The sequence below is a fragment of the Alligator sinensis genome, unplaced genomic scaffold, assembly GCF_000455745.1.
Source record: "Alligator sinensis unplaced genomic scaffold, ASM45574v1 scaffold134_1, whole genome shotgun sequence".
Classification (NCBI taxonomy): domain Eukaryota; kingdom Metazoa; phylum Chordata; order Crocodylia; family Alligatoridae; genus Alligator; species Alligator sinensis.
Genome location: NW_005841920.1, coordinates 2,268,078 through 2,288,345, shown reverse-complemented (window position 1 = coordinate 2,288,345; position 20,268 = coordinate 2,268,078). Strand labels below are relative to the sequence as shown.

General features: G+C 45.7%; 1 protein-coding gene across 1 annotated transcript in view; it reads left to right on the top strand.

Annotated features, from left to right (window-relative positions):
- Window positions 1–20,268, top strand: part of SCFD2 (sec1 family domain containing 2) — a 407,563-nt gene that overhangs the window by 76,004 nt on the left and 311,291 nt on the right. Inside the window, exon 4 of the mRNA XM_025198344.1 lies at window positions 5,549–5,676. Within this exon, the coding sequence (XP_025054129.1) occupies window positions 5,549–5,676 (128 nt within the window). The remainder of the gene's footprint in view (window positions 1–5,548; window positions 5,677–20,268) is intronic.

Here is a 20,268-nt window from a genome sequence, read left to right as displayed (position 1 = left end):
GGGGGGATTTACCCACTGCCCTCCACTGCCCCATGCTGCATGGGGGGGCTCTGCCATGAACTCCCCAACCCCTGCCTGCTATCCCAGCCCCACCCCCCATGGCTGTCCCACCCAGTCCCAGCTCCTGGCTCTTTTTTTTTTTTAAGCCCTGCATTCACCAGCTGCTATACAGCAGCCACTGGGGCTTCTGGGGGCTTGTGGCAGTGGGGGGCAGTGGGGATCGCCCCCTTACCCCCACCACCTGGCAGCAACCAGTGAGTGCAGGGCTTTTTTTTTTAAAGAGCCGGGAGCTGGGGCCAGGCAGGTCAACCATAGGTGGGGCTGGGAGAGTGGGGGGGGGATGGGGCCAATTTGGAGATTCAGCCGATTCAGCGGTGGCCAAATCTCCATATCAGATTTGGCCCGAATCGATTCAAGATTGTGATTTGAATCACCAGATCAAATCATTGTCCCTTGAATTGGCCAAATCTGAAGCGAATACTAGCTGCTTTGCACAGGCCTATTAGGCAGGATAGGGACAGGTCAGGAGATGGACTTCGCCAGCCTAGACAGTTGGTATGGAAAAGACTTTTCTTTCATGTTTTTCTTTCATACAGTAAGTGTTTTAGAGACTGCTATGTTTATCATTCTGAAGTTGGACAGCTTCACTATGTTATGCATGAAAACATGCCACATTTTCTTGCATACAGTACACTTTCCCAAAAACAAGCTGTTGGACATTGGAGTGCACATCATATGTAAGAAATAGGATAAGAGCAGGTTCTGTCTCTTACAGGTGAAACTGAAAGTAAAATCTGCAGTGATACACTGGGAGCAGAATCAGCAGGCTCCCAGGCTGGGTTCCCTAGATCCTTTTTTTCCTGCCTCTTTATCCTGCCTTTAAAAAACAAGGTGGGATGGTGTGTCCTGTGTGAGAAGATGCAGTACTTTTAGCAACTTTGAAAATCAAACTCTTTATTCCTCCAAAATCTACATGAGCTCAAGAATAGCTTTGTAAATGGAATTTCAGCTGTTGCTTTTAACGTGTAAAGCTATATATGATTTGGAGAACTGAAGCTCCGTGCAGTTATTAAAAACACCCCAAAACAGCATTTTAGTGGGGTTACCATATTTTCAGTTTAAAAAAAGAAGACGTCTGTGGGGGGGATAGACGGGAGGGGGGTATATGACTGTGGGGGAGGGTGGTGATATGCCTGTTCCTCACCCCAGCCCCCTAGCCCTGCTGCTGCACCTCACTCCCAACCCACAGGATCCTGCTCCCCAGACCATGATGGAGCCCCTCACTCCTGACCTGCAGTCCCCTGTGCCCCCTTTTAAATATTTATATAATGACATGTAGGGCTTGGGTATGCACTTTTTGATATATTTTCAGAAATAGTAATAAAATATTTGTGTTTTTCTCTGCTGTTAACCATTCTGGTCTTTTTTTGTCAACCAACCAACCGGAAACATGTATGTCAAAATAATAATAATAGAGGAGGGAGGGACATATGTAGTAGGGAAAAAAATGTCATTGTAACTTGTGCAGAGCTCTAGGCACATAGGATTGTATCAGACCCTAGCCACCTCTGGGGCTCTACCACACTTGTTCTTTTCCTATTTCCAGCACATTAAAACAACCCTCAGTAGTCCTACACATTTAAGCCAGTAGGACTAAATAAAGTCTGGCAAAAGGAAGAAGAACAAGCTTTAAAAAAAGAAGAAGAGCTTTGTTTTAACATCCTGGTTCATCAGTAGCCTTAGTCTGTGTTTTTAGTTTGTTTAAAAGAAATCTTGTAGATCTTTTTATTGTTTGCATAGTGTCTAGAAGCCCAAGTATTGTTGGGGGTGCATTGTGCTAGGAACAGCATAAACACAGTATACCCGTCCGGGAGAGCATTAAACACAAATAGACAAAACTCACCTCAGGGTTATGGAAGAGGATGTAACATCCAAGTGGAGCAAATAGGAAAATGGGTTGCATGTGTCATGAATTCCATGACTGGTTGATTTAAATGAATGTACATTTTTGGAGGGTTGTGTTTTCTGAATCATGTTCAGTGTTATAAGCTGTGGAAGGGTGCCCAAGACATGCATTTTTTCCTTATTGTTCTGAATATATTTAGTGCTTTCTCAGAGACTCTCCTGCTCCTGGAATCATGTGATTATATGAGGCTCAGCTTAGTAGTAATAATTTTTCTGGACTTTATGTCCTCCTGCTTTCTTTCACAGACATGAACTACAAAAGGATCAAAAACCAGAAGGCAGAGACTTAAAATCTGTTTAACAATTAGTGCTTGGATTTTTTTAAAGCCAATTTCCTGCTGCTTTGGGCCTGACTCATGATGTTTGTATACTTGGCACTGGCAATAATGAATCAGGAAGGGAATTGCTAAAAGGAAAAGGGAGGAAAAAAGGACGGGGATAGTTGAGTGAAAAGGATGGATGTGGTTAGAGCAAATAGCCTATCAGGAGAGGGGCAGGAATGGTTGGAGCAAAAGCTGCAGAAAGCCATCTTATCCTGTGTGCTGTAGATTAGTTTAGGCATAAGGAAGAGATGGACATTGGAGAAGTAGTGAAGGGTTTGAAGAGAGAAGTGGGGACCACAGTATCTTTCTGCTGTCTTTTTTTGGTTGAAAGCAGAAAGCTTAACTAAACAAGGCTACTCCTCTCTCTGACGCAGTTGTAAATTGTCATTTATTCAAGATTTTGGGATTTAACTCTGTCCCTAACATAACATGTCAGGAGACTTGGTCATAGCACGGTTTCATTTTGTAATGTCAAAATCTTCTGTAAATGATGTGGAAAATTGATTAAGGTCTTATCTGCATTGTGGAATGTGCTAGTGTGGTGCAACAGGACCAGTGCACCAGGGGCAGCTGTTGCATCCCGCTGGTGGTGACTTGGCTCCTGCACTGCTCAATCTCTAAGGTACCCTCACTTTGCTCTTTCCTGCCACACCTGGGTCTTGTTAATAAAATTTGGAAAGAGAGGCTGCTTAAGGGTCTTAGTGAGCCATAACCTGTCCTCTTTACCCATGGATCCATCTTGGCCCCCACTGTTTCCAATCAATTCTTCCTGCCGGGGGGGGGGCGGCGCTCTTGGCCTGCACATGCCCCCAAGGGCACACATTGCCTTATGGGCTAATCATGGCTCCAATCTCTCTGTCACCATGCCCATGCCTCGCAGATGTAACGGGCTCTCTGTCGAGCTGTCATCAGCAGGCATCTTGCTGCAGAGTTCCTTCCCCTTCAGCCTCCAGGACTAGACTGACTGCTCAGGCTCTGGCCATGGCTTATATGCTACCAGAGCTCTGCTCCTTTCTGGTCAGGTGACTCCCTGGGCTGTCTGCAGGTGCCCTCTACTGAGCTTTGCTTACTGACCTTCAGGGTAGCTTATAGCAGCACACCTAGCCAGTAGTCTTGCTTTGTCTCCCACACAAGACTCTGCCTTGTACTAGTGCCAGGAATCCGGTAGCACTGCAGTAGGCTTCTTGCTGCTCCCCCAGGTTACTCTGCTATTGTACTATTACTGTGCAACTAGCACAGCAGTAGGTACTTCCTATTTATGGGCTCTGGCTGTCTGTTCCTTTACAGCTAGCTCCACTCCTGACTACCTGAGCATGGTTTGGCCCTATTTTCCTCCCTATAAGAGGAGCCATGGGCCCTTTGTTACGTGTGGACATGGTAAAAAATTATAATAAAATATGCACTATTATACTCTGGTGATGTAATGGCCAGCTTAGTTGCATTTGATAAGCAAGAAATTGTAAGCACTAAGCCTGAAGAATCAGATATTCTTAATTTGCAAATACACACAAGACAACAGTGCTTTGATTTAAGGAAGTTGTGTTTGAAGCACAGCATAACTTTGCCTGTATTTCTGGTGGAAGTGTTATTAAAAAAAACCCTACATGTTCCCTTGTAAAGGATCAATAGTTGATCCCCTGCTTGTGGATGCCACTGTGACAGTGCTTGTGGAGTACACAAATGAGGGGAATGACCTGTGCTGCTTGGCTCAGTGCTGGTATTGGTGAACTTGGAAAGCAGCTGCTTCCAAAGCCTTAGTACTTTGTGAGATGCAATAGTATGCTAAATATTAGAAGCCAAAATATAAATGGGTCATCTGGCCAATCCCTCTGCTGATGTGGGATTAGGGTTTACAAAATATTTTTCTAGTGCTTTATCAAGTCTAATATTTAAACATCTAAAATAATGCATCATGTACTATTTCTCTGGGTAGTTACCCCTTCTAATGTCAAAAATGTCCCTATTCTTTAGCTAAGATTTTTTAGAGAATACGAAAGGGATGAAACATGTTCTGTATCTACATATACATAAATTACATCCCCATACCAGTCCTGGTTGGTTGAGAAGCGTGCAGTTTAATTTCCACCATCACTCTACCCATACAATCCCATATATAGGATGTTGGACCTCCTAGGTTACCATGGGGGAGAAGCCTCTTGGAACTTTCCCTCCCACAAACTGGGGGGTTATACGTTGAACTAAGTATAGCCAGACCATTTCAGTGGAGACCCGATTTAAATGCTGTACAATACAGATATCAGATTTACTGTCATACAGTACAAATTTTACAATACACATATCAAATCTTTCTAAGTATTCTTTCATAGAAAAAGATGGTTATTCCGACATACTAATAAACTTACAATAAGTTTCAGAGGAAATTCAGAAGGAAAAAAAATCTCCTGAGAGAGAGAAGGTTTTCAAAACCAACAAACAAACCAAACCCCTTTCCCCTTCCAGCCCCCTCCCCCTTCCACCTCCCCTGCCCATGAATCCAAATGTGTGAATGTAGCCTAAAGCAACTTTGTTCCAGAGAAAACACTGGATTCATTCATGATAAAAAGTGCAGTGCCCTGGATGAGAAGAATGCTGTGGAGGAAATGAGTATGGATAAGCTAGATAAAAGGCTGTGTATCTTAGCTTTATTATGATAAATAATAGACTAGATAATTTTAATCTTTCATGCATACCAAAACCATAAGGACTGTTGAACTTTATTGCAAATTCTTCATTTATTATGTAAATATAAGGGAAGTTCACAATATCCAAAGCAACAGTGGTTTAAAGTAACCATTCCAAACTTTGGGAATGTTTGCATCAAAGTCCAGACCCAAACTCAGGAACTTGGGTCTTGTTGTAGTGCAGTGTTTCACACAGCTTGTGTTATTCAAAAAAACTCAGTGCATATCTAACATTTTCCTTAATGAATTTTAGTAATTACTTTTGGCCTGACTTGTTTGCTTTAAGTTATGTTGATAATCTGTGAATATGATGGTATATGATTTATAATGCCCAAATCATTTGCTTACAAACTACAGAGCTGCTAATATAAAATTACCGTTTTAATATAAAAGTTTGCTGGTGGGGGTGACTGTAAAACTGAGTCTTTATTTCAGGATATGTATTGCCCCCCTCACATGTTACTTGGGATGGATACGCAACTTGAAATGTAAATGTTGTCTTAAAGTTATTTCTCTTTTTAAAACATGCTTATTGTAATCCTGTGATTTTTCTTTTTTCCTTCTCTCTCTTCTTTAAAGTGATCCAGCTGCCAAAGCTCTCTGGGAGTCCTTTATGAATCTCAAACACAAGGAAGCTGTGATGGAAGTTAGGAGACACCTAGTGGAGGCTGCAAGCCGAGAAAACTTGCCTATTAAGATGAGTATGGGTAAGCATTACAGTATAGACCCTTTACCAGGTAGCTGTAATGTGGATGATGAATTTTCACTCTCAGCATCTGACAAAATCTGGTGTTACCTATGAAAAATCATGCATCTCTAACCCTGTTAGGTATCACCTGCCCCACATCCTGCCGCCTCATACACTCTTGTTTCACTTGCAGGCATTTTAAAATGCTTAGATTTATTCTCTACGGCCTGAACTCTTAGGCCTACTGTAGTCAGGTTTCTTTTACAACTCTGAGGTTGTTGTTCAAGCATGATGTTGTCCTGTTTTGGAGTTCAGGAATAATTTGAAAAATTGAAAAGAATTCAGAAACCTATAAAGTTGTAGAGTTGCATCAAGGGAAATTATGAACATAGACAAACACAGCTTAGTGTTACCTCTTGTCTTTGGATTATTTATAAAGCATGAGAATTTGAAGAGCGTTTAGAAAGAATAGTCTTCTGGGCTTCTGTTCTTGACAAACAGTTAGTTTAGCCAGTAAGAGAACTGATAGAACTTCTCAATCTCTTTTATTTATACTGAGTTTTCTGTGAAGCTTTGTATAAAACTAAAAATATTGTTTAGTACCTCTGTATGGTTGGAACATGGAAATATGCTATCTGTAGGCTATAAAGGTTTTTATAGTTAAACAGTTTTTGAGTGTGGTGTGCTCACTGCACAGACAAACTAGTAAAATGCAAGTAGTAAATATGTAAAATTTATTTGGAACATAAAAAATAAAGCCATGAAATTAAAAAAAAAAATTATTGTAATGGATGAAACTCTCTAGACTATTTTGAGTATGTTATATTGATATGTGACAGGCAGGGACCATTGGAACACTCAACACTGTTGTACCACTGTTATAAATGCTACATACATCTTTATGGTTTTGTGTGCATCTGTAGTTCCTGTAGGATTCATGTAACTGCTACTTGACCCATTTAATCAAGAATAAAGTCACTGGGTAGCAGGTGGTGCAGGTAATACAAACTCCCAGTGTTAGATTAATGCAGATATTAATTTTTTAAAAGCTTCATTTCCTGTGAATATGGCATCTTATTGGCTTTCCTGGTTTAAGAGACTTAAAACACAAAAGAGTGTGTGGACCATGTAAAGTGACGGCCCTGACTAAGGGAGGTGGGTCACTTGTACTTGATCTGGGACTGTGCCCCAGGTAGAAAAGTTTCTGTAAAACTGTCAGAGGCTTTAGACGAGATCGTCAAAATCGTCTGGCCCTGTGGGTCAGATGAGTGTTGTGGGACTGGTCCTTGGACTGGATTGGGCCAACGGGCCCATGGACCTTGGAATCCTCCCCCCTGCATGCTGGGTCCAGCACCTGTGGTGGCCATTCTGGAATCCACGTTGCATGTGGTACAGGTTCCCGAGTGGACGCAGCGTGTAGTACCAAACACGGCACCAATTCCAGCCACTCCGGGATCCGTACTGCATTGAGGTGCCTGTGAGCACCACATGGAGTGCTGGTCCCAGGCCAGCTGGAACAGGCACCATGTGCAGCATGCATCCCAGACCCTGCCTGCAGGGCCAGTCCATGTCAGTTCAGACCCAGGAGCAGCAACAGAGGCCAGATAACAAAGCTCTGCAGGCTGGATGCAGCTCACAAGCCATATGTTGGACACCTCATTGTCTCTGCCGAAACTAGGTGCCTGACTAGCAAAAGACATGTATATGAGCTGATGTTTTATGATAGTTTACCCCATAATGTTTTTGTCTTAAATTGCAGCTTTTATTATGGCAGCAAAGTATTTGGTCATTGCTTAAACCTGTCATTGGCCAGGAAAATAAGCAAAGTTGCAGGTGTTACACTCTCTGCCGGTGAGAGAGTCAGTTACACCTGATATCACGGTTTTTGCATGTTTTTGCAAGGGACTGAAACCTAAAACCCCCATTAGCAAAAGACCTGAGGCATGAGTAGGAAATGACGGAGTCAGAAGTACAGTTAACCCAGAAACTGTGAAAAATACAAGGTCAATTCACGTATATGTTCTTTACAGTATATCTAATATGTACATTTATTAGGCTATTAGCCAAAAATATTGCATCTATGTAGCAGTATACTGCAAGCTGAAATATTTTGGAAGAGTGAGAAGATGACAGCTCTGCGAGGGCTGTTATCAGAGCTGAAAAGAAGGGCATGATAAGTAGGAATGTTCTTTACTGATTTCTTGGCTGATGTGTTGCTTAATGATGTATTTGTGTGGGGGGGAGGATTTATCACAGGGAATACATATAAACAAATATTCTTTATCACCTCGGTGTGATAGACTTGAACTTCTATAATGTTGAAATTCAGTTTTACCCTCAAGAAAAAAAAAACTTTGAGACCCCATAATCCATCAGTCACATTCACTGCTTTCTGGTGCAGAGAAATCAATACTTTCTCTTCCCAGTCTAGTGGTACGAACTCTTAATTATTTAAGCGGAGACTTTTCTTGAAAGTTCTATTGTGAGCGAGCATCTGAAGGATGAAGCCAACATAATGACAAAGGGGTTTTCCCCATACTGTATCAGAGTTGGCGATGAATACGTTTCTCTGGAGGCCATATTGCTTGGGACTTTGATATCCTTTCAGCTCCCAAAGGATTTGAAGATTGGTTTTAGATGACTAAGTCTTTGTGCATATTTGCAGTTTACTACTTGCCTGTAGATTTATCAGTTTCTATTCCTTTTATCAGCTCATAGCTACAAAGAAATATGCGTTTTCTGATAGTTTTGGCAATGATGCAAAGGAAAGGACAGCTTTTTTTTTTAACTGAAATGATATTTTTTCACTTGACATTATGTGAAGTTTTCTCTATATATTAGTAAGACCTGAAATTGTTCAATTATACCTGCCTGCTGTCCACTGGAGCTTTAAAGAACTACTATGTCTGTGGTGTATGCAGTGCCAAATTCATCAGGCTCTTCTCTGTTAAATGCTTTTATTTAGTCAAGCATCTGCCTGCTTCCAGTGTAATACCAGTGTGTGGCCACACAGGTTTGAGGGGAAGATGAAGGAGCTTTTGAGTCTCTAAATCCTGTGCCTTGTCTGTGTTTTCATGGACATGGTTTGGGCTCTGTGTATAGTGATCAATTCTAATGGATTCCATATTGTCTGCTGCTCCTTAGGAATATTCTCTGTTATGCCCCATGTTCAGAGGGGCCGCTTTAAAAATGTTTAGGTCCTGTCAAACATACTTTGCAGAGGCATCGTTTTGCAGCATGAAGTTAACTTACCCTTTTTACTAAGACCAGCTGTGTCAGAATGTAAAAGCTGTATTTTTGTTGGAAATGATGAATGAAATACATTTGGGGGGAAAAAATCCATGTGGTGTTTGAGCCCTCCTGCAGTGGCCACCTGGCTAAAAACACTGCATCATATATGATGCTGGCAGCATGGGAGTCCTGTCTTGGAGACTAAGCCATATTCTATACTGTTTTCTTATTTTCAGAAAAAGTTAAGAAAAACTGCTGTTGTGTTTAGGGCTCTAACATGTCTATACCTACCTAGCCTAATAAACCAAATTACTTTCCTGCCTGTGTGTGCGTGCGCACGTGCGTGTGTATGCGTGTTTTTCCCCTCTTTTCCTGGTTTTATGGAGCGCAGAGTGTCCATTGGAGGAACACAGTTAAAGTTTTTTTTTTCTTTTTCTGATACCTTTTGCATCATGCCCTCCCACTCTGGGAGAGAAGGAGAATGAGGGGGCTTAAGAAACCAGCTGTGGAAGAAGAAAGGGAGTCTTTGTAACTGTTTCCCTTCCATCTACTGGCAGCTGAGTGCTTCATTTCCTCTACCCTTCCAGCAGCCAAGAAGGGGGTTCTATGTTATGAGAGAAGTCTCTTTTCCCCACCTGAGCGCTGCTTTTGCATCCACCCCCTGGGCATGGGACATTTCTGGTGTCAGCATTCACTTGTATGCAGCTATTACTCTTTGGTCTCATTTTAATTTTTAAGGCGAAATTTGGTTCTTTAAAAGTATGCTTGTTACTTCTACCCAGGAGAGCTAACAATTCACCAGCAGACACTCAATATGCCTGAAGAAGGGTGTTTGTGCTCAAAAGCTCGCAAAGAACAATTTTTCCAACTATTTAGTTGGTCTAATGAAAGATAACACATTTACCCAAAGAACCTTAATGCCTTAATGCTTGTTAAGCAAGTATTCATGCACTTTGGAAACTGCTTTTCAGTTATTGCAGGAAGGACCCTCCCCCACCAGTGTCACAAATAACATTATTTTTCAGCGAGGTGCTCACTATCCAGAGAAGGCTTTGAGATCCTTTTGGAGCTTTCATTTAAGAATTTCTGATGAGAAGCTTCTGCTGTCTCAGATGGCTGAACTGAGCAAAATGAGTCATGTTTTTCATTTAGGAGCCTAACTATATTTCCATTACAAATTTTTAATTTTAGAGAACATATAAGTTGCCTGCAAAAACTACCCCCAGGCTAAGACTGAGCAAACTGCAGTGGCTAATCAGACGAGGGGAGGGAAAGAGAAGAGTGGATTGATATCCCTTATTCCATCTCTTCAATATTTGTGGAGATTAATGTTTTACAGAGACTAGGCAACATTGAGCATTTAGTTGTGAGCTTGGGAGACAGCTGGTGGAGTGTGACTCTCAAGTTCTTATTGCTTTGTAATGCCATTATTCTTGGCAAAGCTGTCAACAGATTTGGGGAGCTCCTGGAGACTGTCTTTTAGGCTCGGGTCAGAAACTACACATAAACTGGTATAAGTGATCAGAAACTCTAAAGTTCAGTGTACATAAACTGCTTTCAAAATGGCTGAAACTGGTTTAAGATAAACCTGGATGGATTTAGTTTCAGACTTAACTGATTTAGGTTAAATTGGTTTATTGAACTTCTGTCCCAGATCTCTCCCAGATTGAAGTTAACTCACAGGCCCCCAGCATCCCAGGATGCTGCACCTCCTCTGCAAATCCCCCTGGCAGAGTGGGTGGGCTAGTCTTGGCCCAAGCTGTCTGCCCTAGTCGAGCAGGAAGATGTGCTCTAGGGCCCTCTGGCTTCTGGCCTGAGCCACTGCAGGCATGTGGCTACATTTCCGTAATGAAAAGTGAATGTCTGTTTACTTGCTTATAGGTTCATTCTTCACAGCTTAGACTAACCTGCGAAGATTGAATTGATTCAGCCTCAGGCTTTTTGACTGTCTGTACTTAGCCTTAAAGTGTAAATACCAAGGAAAGTACAGCAGGATGGGGAGAGCAGCACTAGCAGAATTTTCTGGGAACTTCTAGCTATTGAAGTTTATGCCATGTCAGCATTCTAGGCCATAAGGGCAGTATCTCCCCAGTATTTGTTAATAGCTTGTTGTTTTGTCTTCTGAATGTTGGAATTTGTGCTGTGCTTTCAGGTTAAGGGTAAGAGTTCTTTGCACTATGTGGTATCTTTAGATTTTTCTCTCTTTAAATGTCAAAAAGGATTTTGGCCTGTTTTTAAACTTCTAGTAACAGTAGTTGGATTTAAAACAGTGGTGACCAACTCCTTTGGCAAGTGTGACACAAGTTAACCACTCCCAAGTACTGCTCTGATCTCTGTTTTCTCAAGGCATACCTGATAGAGTTCATTCCCTGGGTTCTGGAATGAAGGTGGAGGGCTTAAGCCTCCTATCTGGCTGAGTGGATCAGGGGCAGGTCACTGTTGTAAGAGGTATACTTCCAAAAGCCAGGTTTATTCTTCCCTGATCCTCCAGCCACCATAGTTTTATGTGGTGGATGAGGATCCAAAGCCCTGCCATTTGGCAGTGGCTGAAGAACCAGGGAAGCAGCATTAGCCTTGTTCTTGCTGCTGACACCTCTCATAGCAGCATCTTACTCCCATTCCTTACCCCCAGGGCTCAGTTGCCAAATGCAGCAGCTTCCCCCCGCAGGCTGACCACACCAAAGATCTAAGATGTATATGATTCTATCATTTAATATATCTCTATACAAGATTCCTTTTCAGCTGACTTGCTAGAAAATTCTTCAGACATGCTTATCAAAAGCAATTCAAATAGCATCTGGATGATTTTCAGATAAATTGTGTTCAAAGAAAAAGTTGGTCTTGGGGAACCACAATGGAGAACTAGGCAAAGAATTGGCTTGAAAAGGCCAGCTAGAATCCAAATCAATAATTATGCCTTCCTCCTCTGTTAGGAACCAAAATACATGTTTTCTTGATCTACTGGATTAGGGAGAGGGAATGCTTCTTATTTGCTTCTCATACAATCATAGAACTGTGAAAACTAGGGTTGGAAGGGACCGCAGGAGGGCATCTAGTCCAACCCCCTGCTCAAAACAGGACCAATATTATCCCAGCCAAGGCTTTGTCTACCCACGGCTTAAAAACCTCTAAGGATGGAAATTCCACAACCTCCCTGGGTAACCTGTTCCAGTGCTTTACTACCCTCCTATTGAGAATGTTTTTCCTAATATCTAACGTAAACTTCCCTTGCTGCAACTTGAGACCATTGCCCCTTGTTCTTTCATCTGCCACCACTGAGAACAGTCTAGCCCCATTCTCTTTGCAACCACCCTTCAGGTAGTTGAAGGCCATTATTAAATACCTCTTGTCTTCTTGTCTCCAGACAAGCCGAGTTCCCTCAACCTCTTTTCAGAAGTCAGGTTCCCCAACCACCTAACCATTTTATTGCCTTCTGCTGGACTCTCAAATTTATGCAAATCATTTCTGTAGTGGGGAGCCCAAAACTGGATATAGTACTCCAGGTGTGGCCTCACCGAATAGAGGGAAATAATCACTTCCCTCGATCTGCTGGTAACACTCCTACTAACGCAGCCCAGTATGCTGTTAGCCTTCTTTGCTACAAGGGTATGCTGTTGGCTCATTCAACCTATTGTCCACTGTAACCCCCAGGTCCTTTTCTGCAGAGCTGTTGTTCACACCATCAGTACCCAGCGGCACTGTTGGCAGTGGGAGCATGGCGGTGGTGAGCTCCCACAGGTGAGTGCAGCACTGTCAGCAGTGGGGAGGGGACGATGGTGAGCTCCAACTGGTGGTCAGTGACCACTCACAGATGCTGCTGGCAGCGTCAGCGGTGGCCAGAGGTGATCAGAGACCACCCGCAGATGCCGCCAGCAGTCTTGGCGGTGAGGGGGCGTGAGGGGGTGGCGAGTGGCAACTACCTGCAGGCACTGCCAGCACTGTCGGCAGCACTTTTTTGCAGGGGTTGTGTTGCCAAGCTCAAGGGGTGCATGTGCACACGTGTGCACCCCCTACACGTCACCAGTGATCATGAGATTTCTTTTGGTCCAATCCTCCAATTTGCCTAGGTCTCTGAATCCTAGCCCTGCCGTCTAGTGTATCTACTACTCCCTCCCAGCTTGGTGTCATCGGCAAATTTACTGAGGGTGAACCTCATCCCATCTTCCATATCATTAATGAAGATATTGAACAAAACTGGCCCCAGGACCAAAAGAAACCCTTCTTGTTACCCTTCATGCCCCTTGCTAACTGCACCTCCAGTTGTGGTTTGGCCTTCCTGATTTCATCTCTTCATACCCAAGCAATACTCTTATACTTCTCCCCAGTATTTGTCCAAGTGTCCACTTCTTGTAAGCTTTCTTTTAGGGCTGTGCGAAATTTCACCGGCTGTTTCATGTCGATGCTGTTTCAACTCGAAACAGTGAAATTGAAATGAAACAAAGGGCTTTGAAACAGCCTTGAAACGAAATGAGGGCAGTCAAAACGTTTCAAAACATTTCAGGTTTTGAAGCCGGAGCTGGCCTTGCCTACACGGAGACAGAAAGTAAGGAGAGGGCGGAAGGACTGGTCTGATATTGACTGTGTAGCTGGCCAGTGACTGTAATCCTTCCCTGAGTTCCCTTCCAATCCCAGTGCTCTGGGGGAGGGATGGAAAAACAGCATAAAAGCAGCATTGTTTGAACTGAGCTGATTTCTGCCTGGGGGTTAGTTACTGAGCTATCTTCCAGCAGCTCCAGCTCAGCAACATCAAACAACAAAGGCTACCATTCATTTCCTACTTGCTAGCCTAGCAAGTGGGATTCATCAATATCTTTTGCTTTCTTTACCCTTTTATTTTATTTCTAGTCAATTGCTCATCAAGAATGATGGGGCGGGGAGTGAGCAGGGATGAAGCCCCAGGCTCCACCCATCCAGGCCTGTTCCCCCTTCCCTCCTGCTGCTTGGGGTCCGGATCCCCTACCCACCACAGCAGCGGGGAAAAGGGAGGAGTGGGCCCAGGCTTGATGCGAGGGAGGACCAGGCCTGGTGGTAGGAAGAAGCCGTGCTTCAGCGGCAGGAGGACAGGGGGGAGCAGAGGGCCTAGACCGACCTGGTGGTGGCGGGGAGATGGGAGGAGGGGGCTTGGGGTGGGGGAGCAGTGGGCCTGGGCCTGACGGGGCGGGGGAGAAGGCTCGCTCCCCTCCCCCTGCAGCTACAGTGTTGGGCTGGGCTGGACTGGGCCGAGCAAGGCCCACTGTCCCCATGTACTGCTGCGGAGGGTTGTCTTTTCCCCCGGCTCAGGCTCGCTCTCCCTCGCCTCTCCCCCACATCGGGCCCAGGGCCCAGTCCTCCCCTGGTCTCACCATCACTGTTGATGCCACGGCATGCCTGCTCCTCCCCCCTGCATTGGGCCCACTTGGGGATGGGAGGAATGGGCTCGGGACTGACACGGTGGGGGAGGGGGAAGGAGTGGGTCTGGGCCCAAGTTGGGGAGGAGGCCCACTCTTCCCACCCCCAGCCGCTGCTGTGGCTGTGTTAGGCCGGGCCTGCTCTTCCGCCTTCCTCCCCCCCCTCACTGCAGTGGACCAACTTTTCCCCCGCTCGGGCCTGCTCCTCCTCCCCCCCCGCGTTGGGCCCGGGCCCACTCCCTGCCCCCCTCCGCGTTACCTGCAGGGAGCAAGGCGGGGCGTGGGGCGAGACCAGCTGCACTGGCCTCACCACCCTGCTCCGTCACCTGTGTCCCCACCATCATGGCAGCGGGCTGCCTTCTGTCAGAACGCTTCCCTGCCTGTCGGCCAATCAGAGCACAGATAAAGTGTCACAGACAGACAGACTTAGGCGTTTATAATATTAGAATTATATTAATTGATTCCTTTCAATTTATTCCTCCCCCAGAATCCTCTTTTTGTTTTTGTTAGTCTATTTTGATTATTTTCAAATCTGTGCTTTCTCTCAGTGTGCATTCCGTTCACCATGCAGGGAAGCACAGCATAATTATATTGCATATTATAATATATCATTTATATAGGAACACATACATACATTTATATCTTTTTATTTTATTTATTACATAAATACATACATATATTACATAAATACACACACACACAATTATTTTATCCATAAATATTACATCAATCAGATAGCATTACAGAAGACGAGACAGATTTTCGAGCACACCAAAGCAAAGACAAGACACTATGAAACACACCATGAAGTGTGCTGGAAAGGCAGCTGGCAAGCCTCCAGGGAGGGGCAGAAGAGGGGGTAGAGGGAGACCTGTACGTTTTCCTCCCCCCCCCAAACTGAGATGCAGCCTCTTTGCTACAACAAGCAGACATGAGGGTTTCCCTAGCTGTACAGGCAGCAAGGAGAGGGGAGTAGTGCCACTGCCTGTGCCTGAGTCTGCATCCCCTCCAAGAGCACCAGCCATAACCCCACCCCTCCCCACTACCACCATGACAACAAGCAGCAGCACCAGCATGAAAGTCTCCTCCACCTGCATTTCTCTTCACATGGTCAGCCTTCTAGCGCCAAAGGAAGAGCTGGAGCTGGAGCTGGAGCTGAGTGCCCTAGCAAGGGAAATTCTGGGGAAGGAGGGGGAATCGGCTAACTTTATGCTCCATGCCCCGCAAGTTTCCCCTAGAGCCAGGTCTCCTTCCCTAGAAGGCACTTCAGAGGAGGCTGAGGTAGAGTTTGTGGAGGCAAGTGGCTCAGCTGAGTCTGTTCCTCCTGTTGCTGTGCCTCTCCCCTCTGAGGGGAGAAAGGCAGCATCTACACATGCACCCACCCCCCAAAACAAGTGGGTAGTGTGGTCTGGGATCATTCTGAGCTGGCAGATGATCCCACATATGCTATCTGCCTGCACTGCTGAGCCAAAACCAGCCGGGGCAAGGGAACAAAACACGAGCATCACGGGGATGCTGATGCATCTCCTCAGGCACCACCCCCTTGCCCTTGTTCCTCAGCCTGGAACCAGTGGGAGCATGTCCAAAGGGAAGTCCCCCTGTCACTCCAAAGCTTCCGTCACCCCAAAGCAGAGTCAGGCCACTGTGGAACAGTGGGGGAAAGGCAGACAGAAAGGGGAGTGCGTTGCAAAGAAGAGCGAGATCACCCAGACCATTGGGGAGATGCTTGCTGTGGATGGCAAGCCCTTCTCCTTAGTTGAGTGGCCAGGGTTCAGGCGGCTTATAGTGCTTGTGGCCCCATCATGCCAAGTGCCCACGTACGCCACCTTCAGCTGGACAGTGGTGCCTTCCCTGTATGAGGCATGCAGGGAGTACTTGAGGGAGGAGCTGCACAAGGCAGGTCCGCAGGTGGCCTTACACTTCACCTTGGACATCTGGAGCAGCTGGGGTGGAGATTATGCATGCCTCCCTCACAGGGCACTGTTGTGACCAGTCAGGCTGTCGATGGGCTCTCCTTCAAGCCGAGGTGATGGATGAGTCCCACGTAGCAACAGAGATCATGAACCGCTTGGTGCAGGGGTGGCTCGTTCACCAGGGCAAGCTCACCCACGGGTTCATAGTCATCGACAATGGGGCCAATATGGTCAAGGCGGTCCATGATGCCAACCTTGTTGGCATCCACTGTGTGTCACACAAGTTCCACCTCATTGTCAGGCACGCCTTGGGGGGGTGGGGTGCGGGCAGAGCTGCCGGTGACAGCACCAGCACCACCAGCAAGCTCATTTCAAAATGCAGGAAGGTGGCAGGCTGCTTCCACTGGAGCATCAAGGTGATCAAGATGCTGCGGGACAGACAGGCAGAGCTGAATACTCCACAGCACAAAATCATGCAGGATGTGGAGACTTGGTGCAATTCCACATACCTGATGCTTGAGAGGCTAGTGGAGCAACCAAAAGCCATACATAAGATGGCCTTGCTCAGGGAGATTGGGATCAGCAGCCCCCTGAACAGAGCTGAGTGGGATACCATCTCCCAGATCTTGGTGGTCCTCAAGCCCTTCCTCGAGGCCACCGAGAGCCTCAGCACTGCTGATGACCCCTTAGCCAGGTGATCCCTGTAGTGAGGGAACTTCAGAGCCAAATGGAGAGCTTCCAGGGGATCAATGTTCCTGGCTGGGGCAAGCCACTGTCACCAGACATGCAGGTACTGGTGAGGGCATCAGGAGATGGCTTGATCCCTTGCATCCAGTACGGTCCTCATGCTGGCTGCCATGTGTGACTTGAGGGTGAAGGGGAGCATCAGTGTATGTGGCAGCAAAACCCTGGATCAGTGGACAGCAGTGCTGGTGAAGAGAGTCAGGGAGGCAGAAGGGTGGGGGTAGGGGGACGTGGATGAGGGGGATCCACTGTCCCATGCTACCATACTATCCACCAACCAGTCTCCTCCTCCACCACAGGTGCTGCCAATGTGGGCCAAGGGCATGGCTTTCATGCTGGGGGCCAGAGGCACCAGACCCCACCATCAGGCAAGTAGGGTTTGGGCCTTGGGGGCTGCCTATCTCACCGAGGACATGGAGCTGCTGCTGTGCAACCCCTTGGTCTCCCGGGACAAGCTGCAGCCAGGTGTGGCCAGATGTGGCCATGGTTGCCAAGGAACACCTGTCCTGTCCACTGAACAGTGTTCCAAGTGAAAGGGTATTCAGCATTTCTGGTCATGTAGTGACCCCACCACACTTGCTTGGATCCTGGTTTGGTGGAGCAGCTGGTGTTCCTCAAGGTGAACCTCCTGCTGCTGGGGTTCCCCAAGCTCCAGGTTTAGACAGATTGAATGCCACCCTCCTCACTCCATCCATACCTATTTCCTTTTTTCATTTTTTAAAAACCATTTAATGCCCCACTCTCAGAGCTGGAGGTGGCACTCACTGCATCACCAGCCAGCAGGGGCTGCTGAGCTCCCATGCCAGGACAGACTTCGAGGTACGAGCTGAGGCTGTGGGGAAGGAGGAGATCCTGGGCATGATCACTAAAACTGCACTATGCCAGGGTTGGGGGGCCTGGTGGGACTGCCGGTGAAGTGGCAGCCCCAGGAAATGCTAGGACCGAGGATCCCCCTGGTGAAAGATGGGTAGGAGGCACCATAACCTCCAGCCACCACACGCATGCATGCAGTCCTGGCTGGGGAAAGCCCAGACTCGTCACGTCTTGGACAGGCCTGAGGCTTGCTGGTTGCATTGGAGTTTTGAGGCTTCAGATGAGCTCAGCTTATCTACCTGGGATGCCAGATTTCAGGTTGAAAAACCCTTCATCAGACTGAGGAAGCACCTGCAGTTGGTGTGTGTGCTGTTCCTGGATGGAAGGAATAGTAAATAAGCCAGAGGCTAGCATGCAATGCAAGCAAGAAAGCCAGTCAGTGAAAATGGAAATGGAGGCATCAGGGGGTGAGGGACAGGCTGCAGTGGGGGTGGGGGAGGGGGATGTAGCAGTGCAGGTAGAAGTGGCAAGGTACCTGGGGGGGCAGATAGCAGGTCGCAGTGTGTCAGAATTCCAATGTCTATATTGAGTCCATGACTTTCTGTACCTAGGAGGTTGATGAAATGCAGTTCATAGGCTCGTCTGTGAAAATTGGTTTGTAAATTCCCTTTAAGGATCAGGCCTCAGAGATTGGAGACAGGCGGTGTTCTGTTCTTGTCTTTGATAGATTTTTGGTGTGTGCTCATTCTGGTGCACAGTTGTTGCTTGGTGTCTCCATATACTTGGTGCCCTGACGGAGATACGTATTGTATTGTGACGATATCTCCATACTGGATATATTGTTGGCAGGTTTTACATGTCTTGTTATGAGATGACCTGGATCCATTTGGTGTGTTTTGGGCTGTAGGAAGTTGGCTTCTGGTGATGAGGTTAGCGAGGTTCAGTGCTTGTTTGAATTTACAAACCACTTTTCAGATTTGGCTAGATTTTATAAATTCTGTTTTAGGGTTTAGAGTCCAACTTCCAGGATAGAAGATACATTTTTTTTCTTTAATTTTGATTTCCCGTCTTTCACTGTTGCTGATTTGATGCATGTTGTGGTCATCGTCTAACTGTGACATTTCATGATTTCATCTGGCAGTAAGAAAAACCTTGCTGCAAATGTTCTATGATTTCAAAAGCAGCCTTGCTGGACAATGTTAACAGAGGACAGTAAATCTAGACTGAGTCTGGATTCCTTTATTGTGTCCTTTTCTTGACAAGGTGACTGACAGAAGTTGAAACACCAATACAGTAACAGAAACAAAGGCCATCTCCTGTTACCTAAACTCTTATTATTGAGAAAGAAACCTTCTCAGTTTCTTGCTATTAAACTGTACAGAATGCAACTTTCAATGCTAAGGCTTTCATTTTTTAAAGAGTGCAAGAGTGACCTAACCTAAACAGTTTAGTCAAGCATCAGACTTCAGGAAAGATGATAGGCAACTCTCTCTGAGTAGTTTTGTAATCCCCAGACTAAGGGCTGAACTGAACTAATAAACTTACTGACTTTGGTTACAAGTTCTAGCCTGAATTTTGGTGATATGAAGGGAATAGCCAGTGAGGTAATTTGGAATGGGATGGAGAATGTTGGAGAATAACCATAGCTAGAAATTGATGCATAGAAAGAATAGGACAAAGGCATTTAGAAAAAAATAATACTTGAATGGTATGATAAATAAATATTAAAATGTTACTTTTAGAAACAGCATTAGGCCAAAACTATCAGAGACTCAGTACTGTCAGATAAACTTCAGAAAAGTCTGTATTCCTGCTTTAAAACATTTCCAGATTTGCTACTTTATAATGTTACAACTCTGTTGCAAATCATACCCGCTAAAGGAGTTCTGACTGATGGCCATCCTAACTGGTACTCTCCATCAGCAGTGCTTATTGGCCAGCCTTTGGCACCATCAGGGTACAGAATGTGGCAGAATGCCACCTCTGTCTCTCCCCAAAAACTCTTCTATGTGACAATTTGGTTAACATGGTCACAGAAGAGAGCAGACATCCCATCTCTTTAGGTAACCCTGAGTCGGATACATTCTTGAGGGAATGGGGACACCGGCTCTCTCTGCCTACGTGACTGGCATCACATACCTGGGTGGGGGCTTAGGCTCCCTATTGTTCTAAGCAATGCCAGTCTACCTGACAACCAGTGATGCATTTCAAATTGGTTGGCTGGCAGCCAACAGGTGCTGGGCTTCATTGGACCAGGTAAATGAGGTCATAAGGGCTATATAAGTTAAGGACTGCCCAGGAGGAGTGGCAGTAGCCATGAGTAAAACTCAGAAGCTAGACCATCTGAAATTTGCTCTCTCTCTCTTGAAACTCATGATCGATGAACTGTCTGCCTCCAGAGGCAATCTCACCTGCTGCTGGATGATACTTGTGAGTAAGCTACCTGAGATCTAACTAGATATATAACTTGCAGTAACTCAGATGTGTAATCAAAGGCTACCCAGCCACCCTGTTTGGTCTATG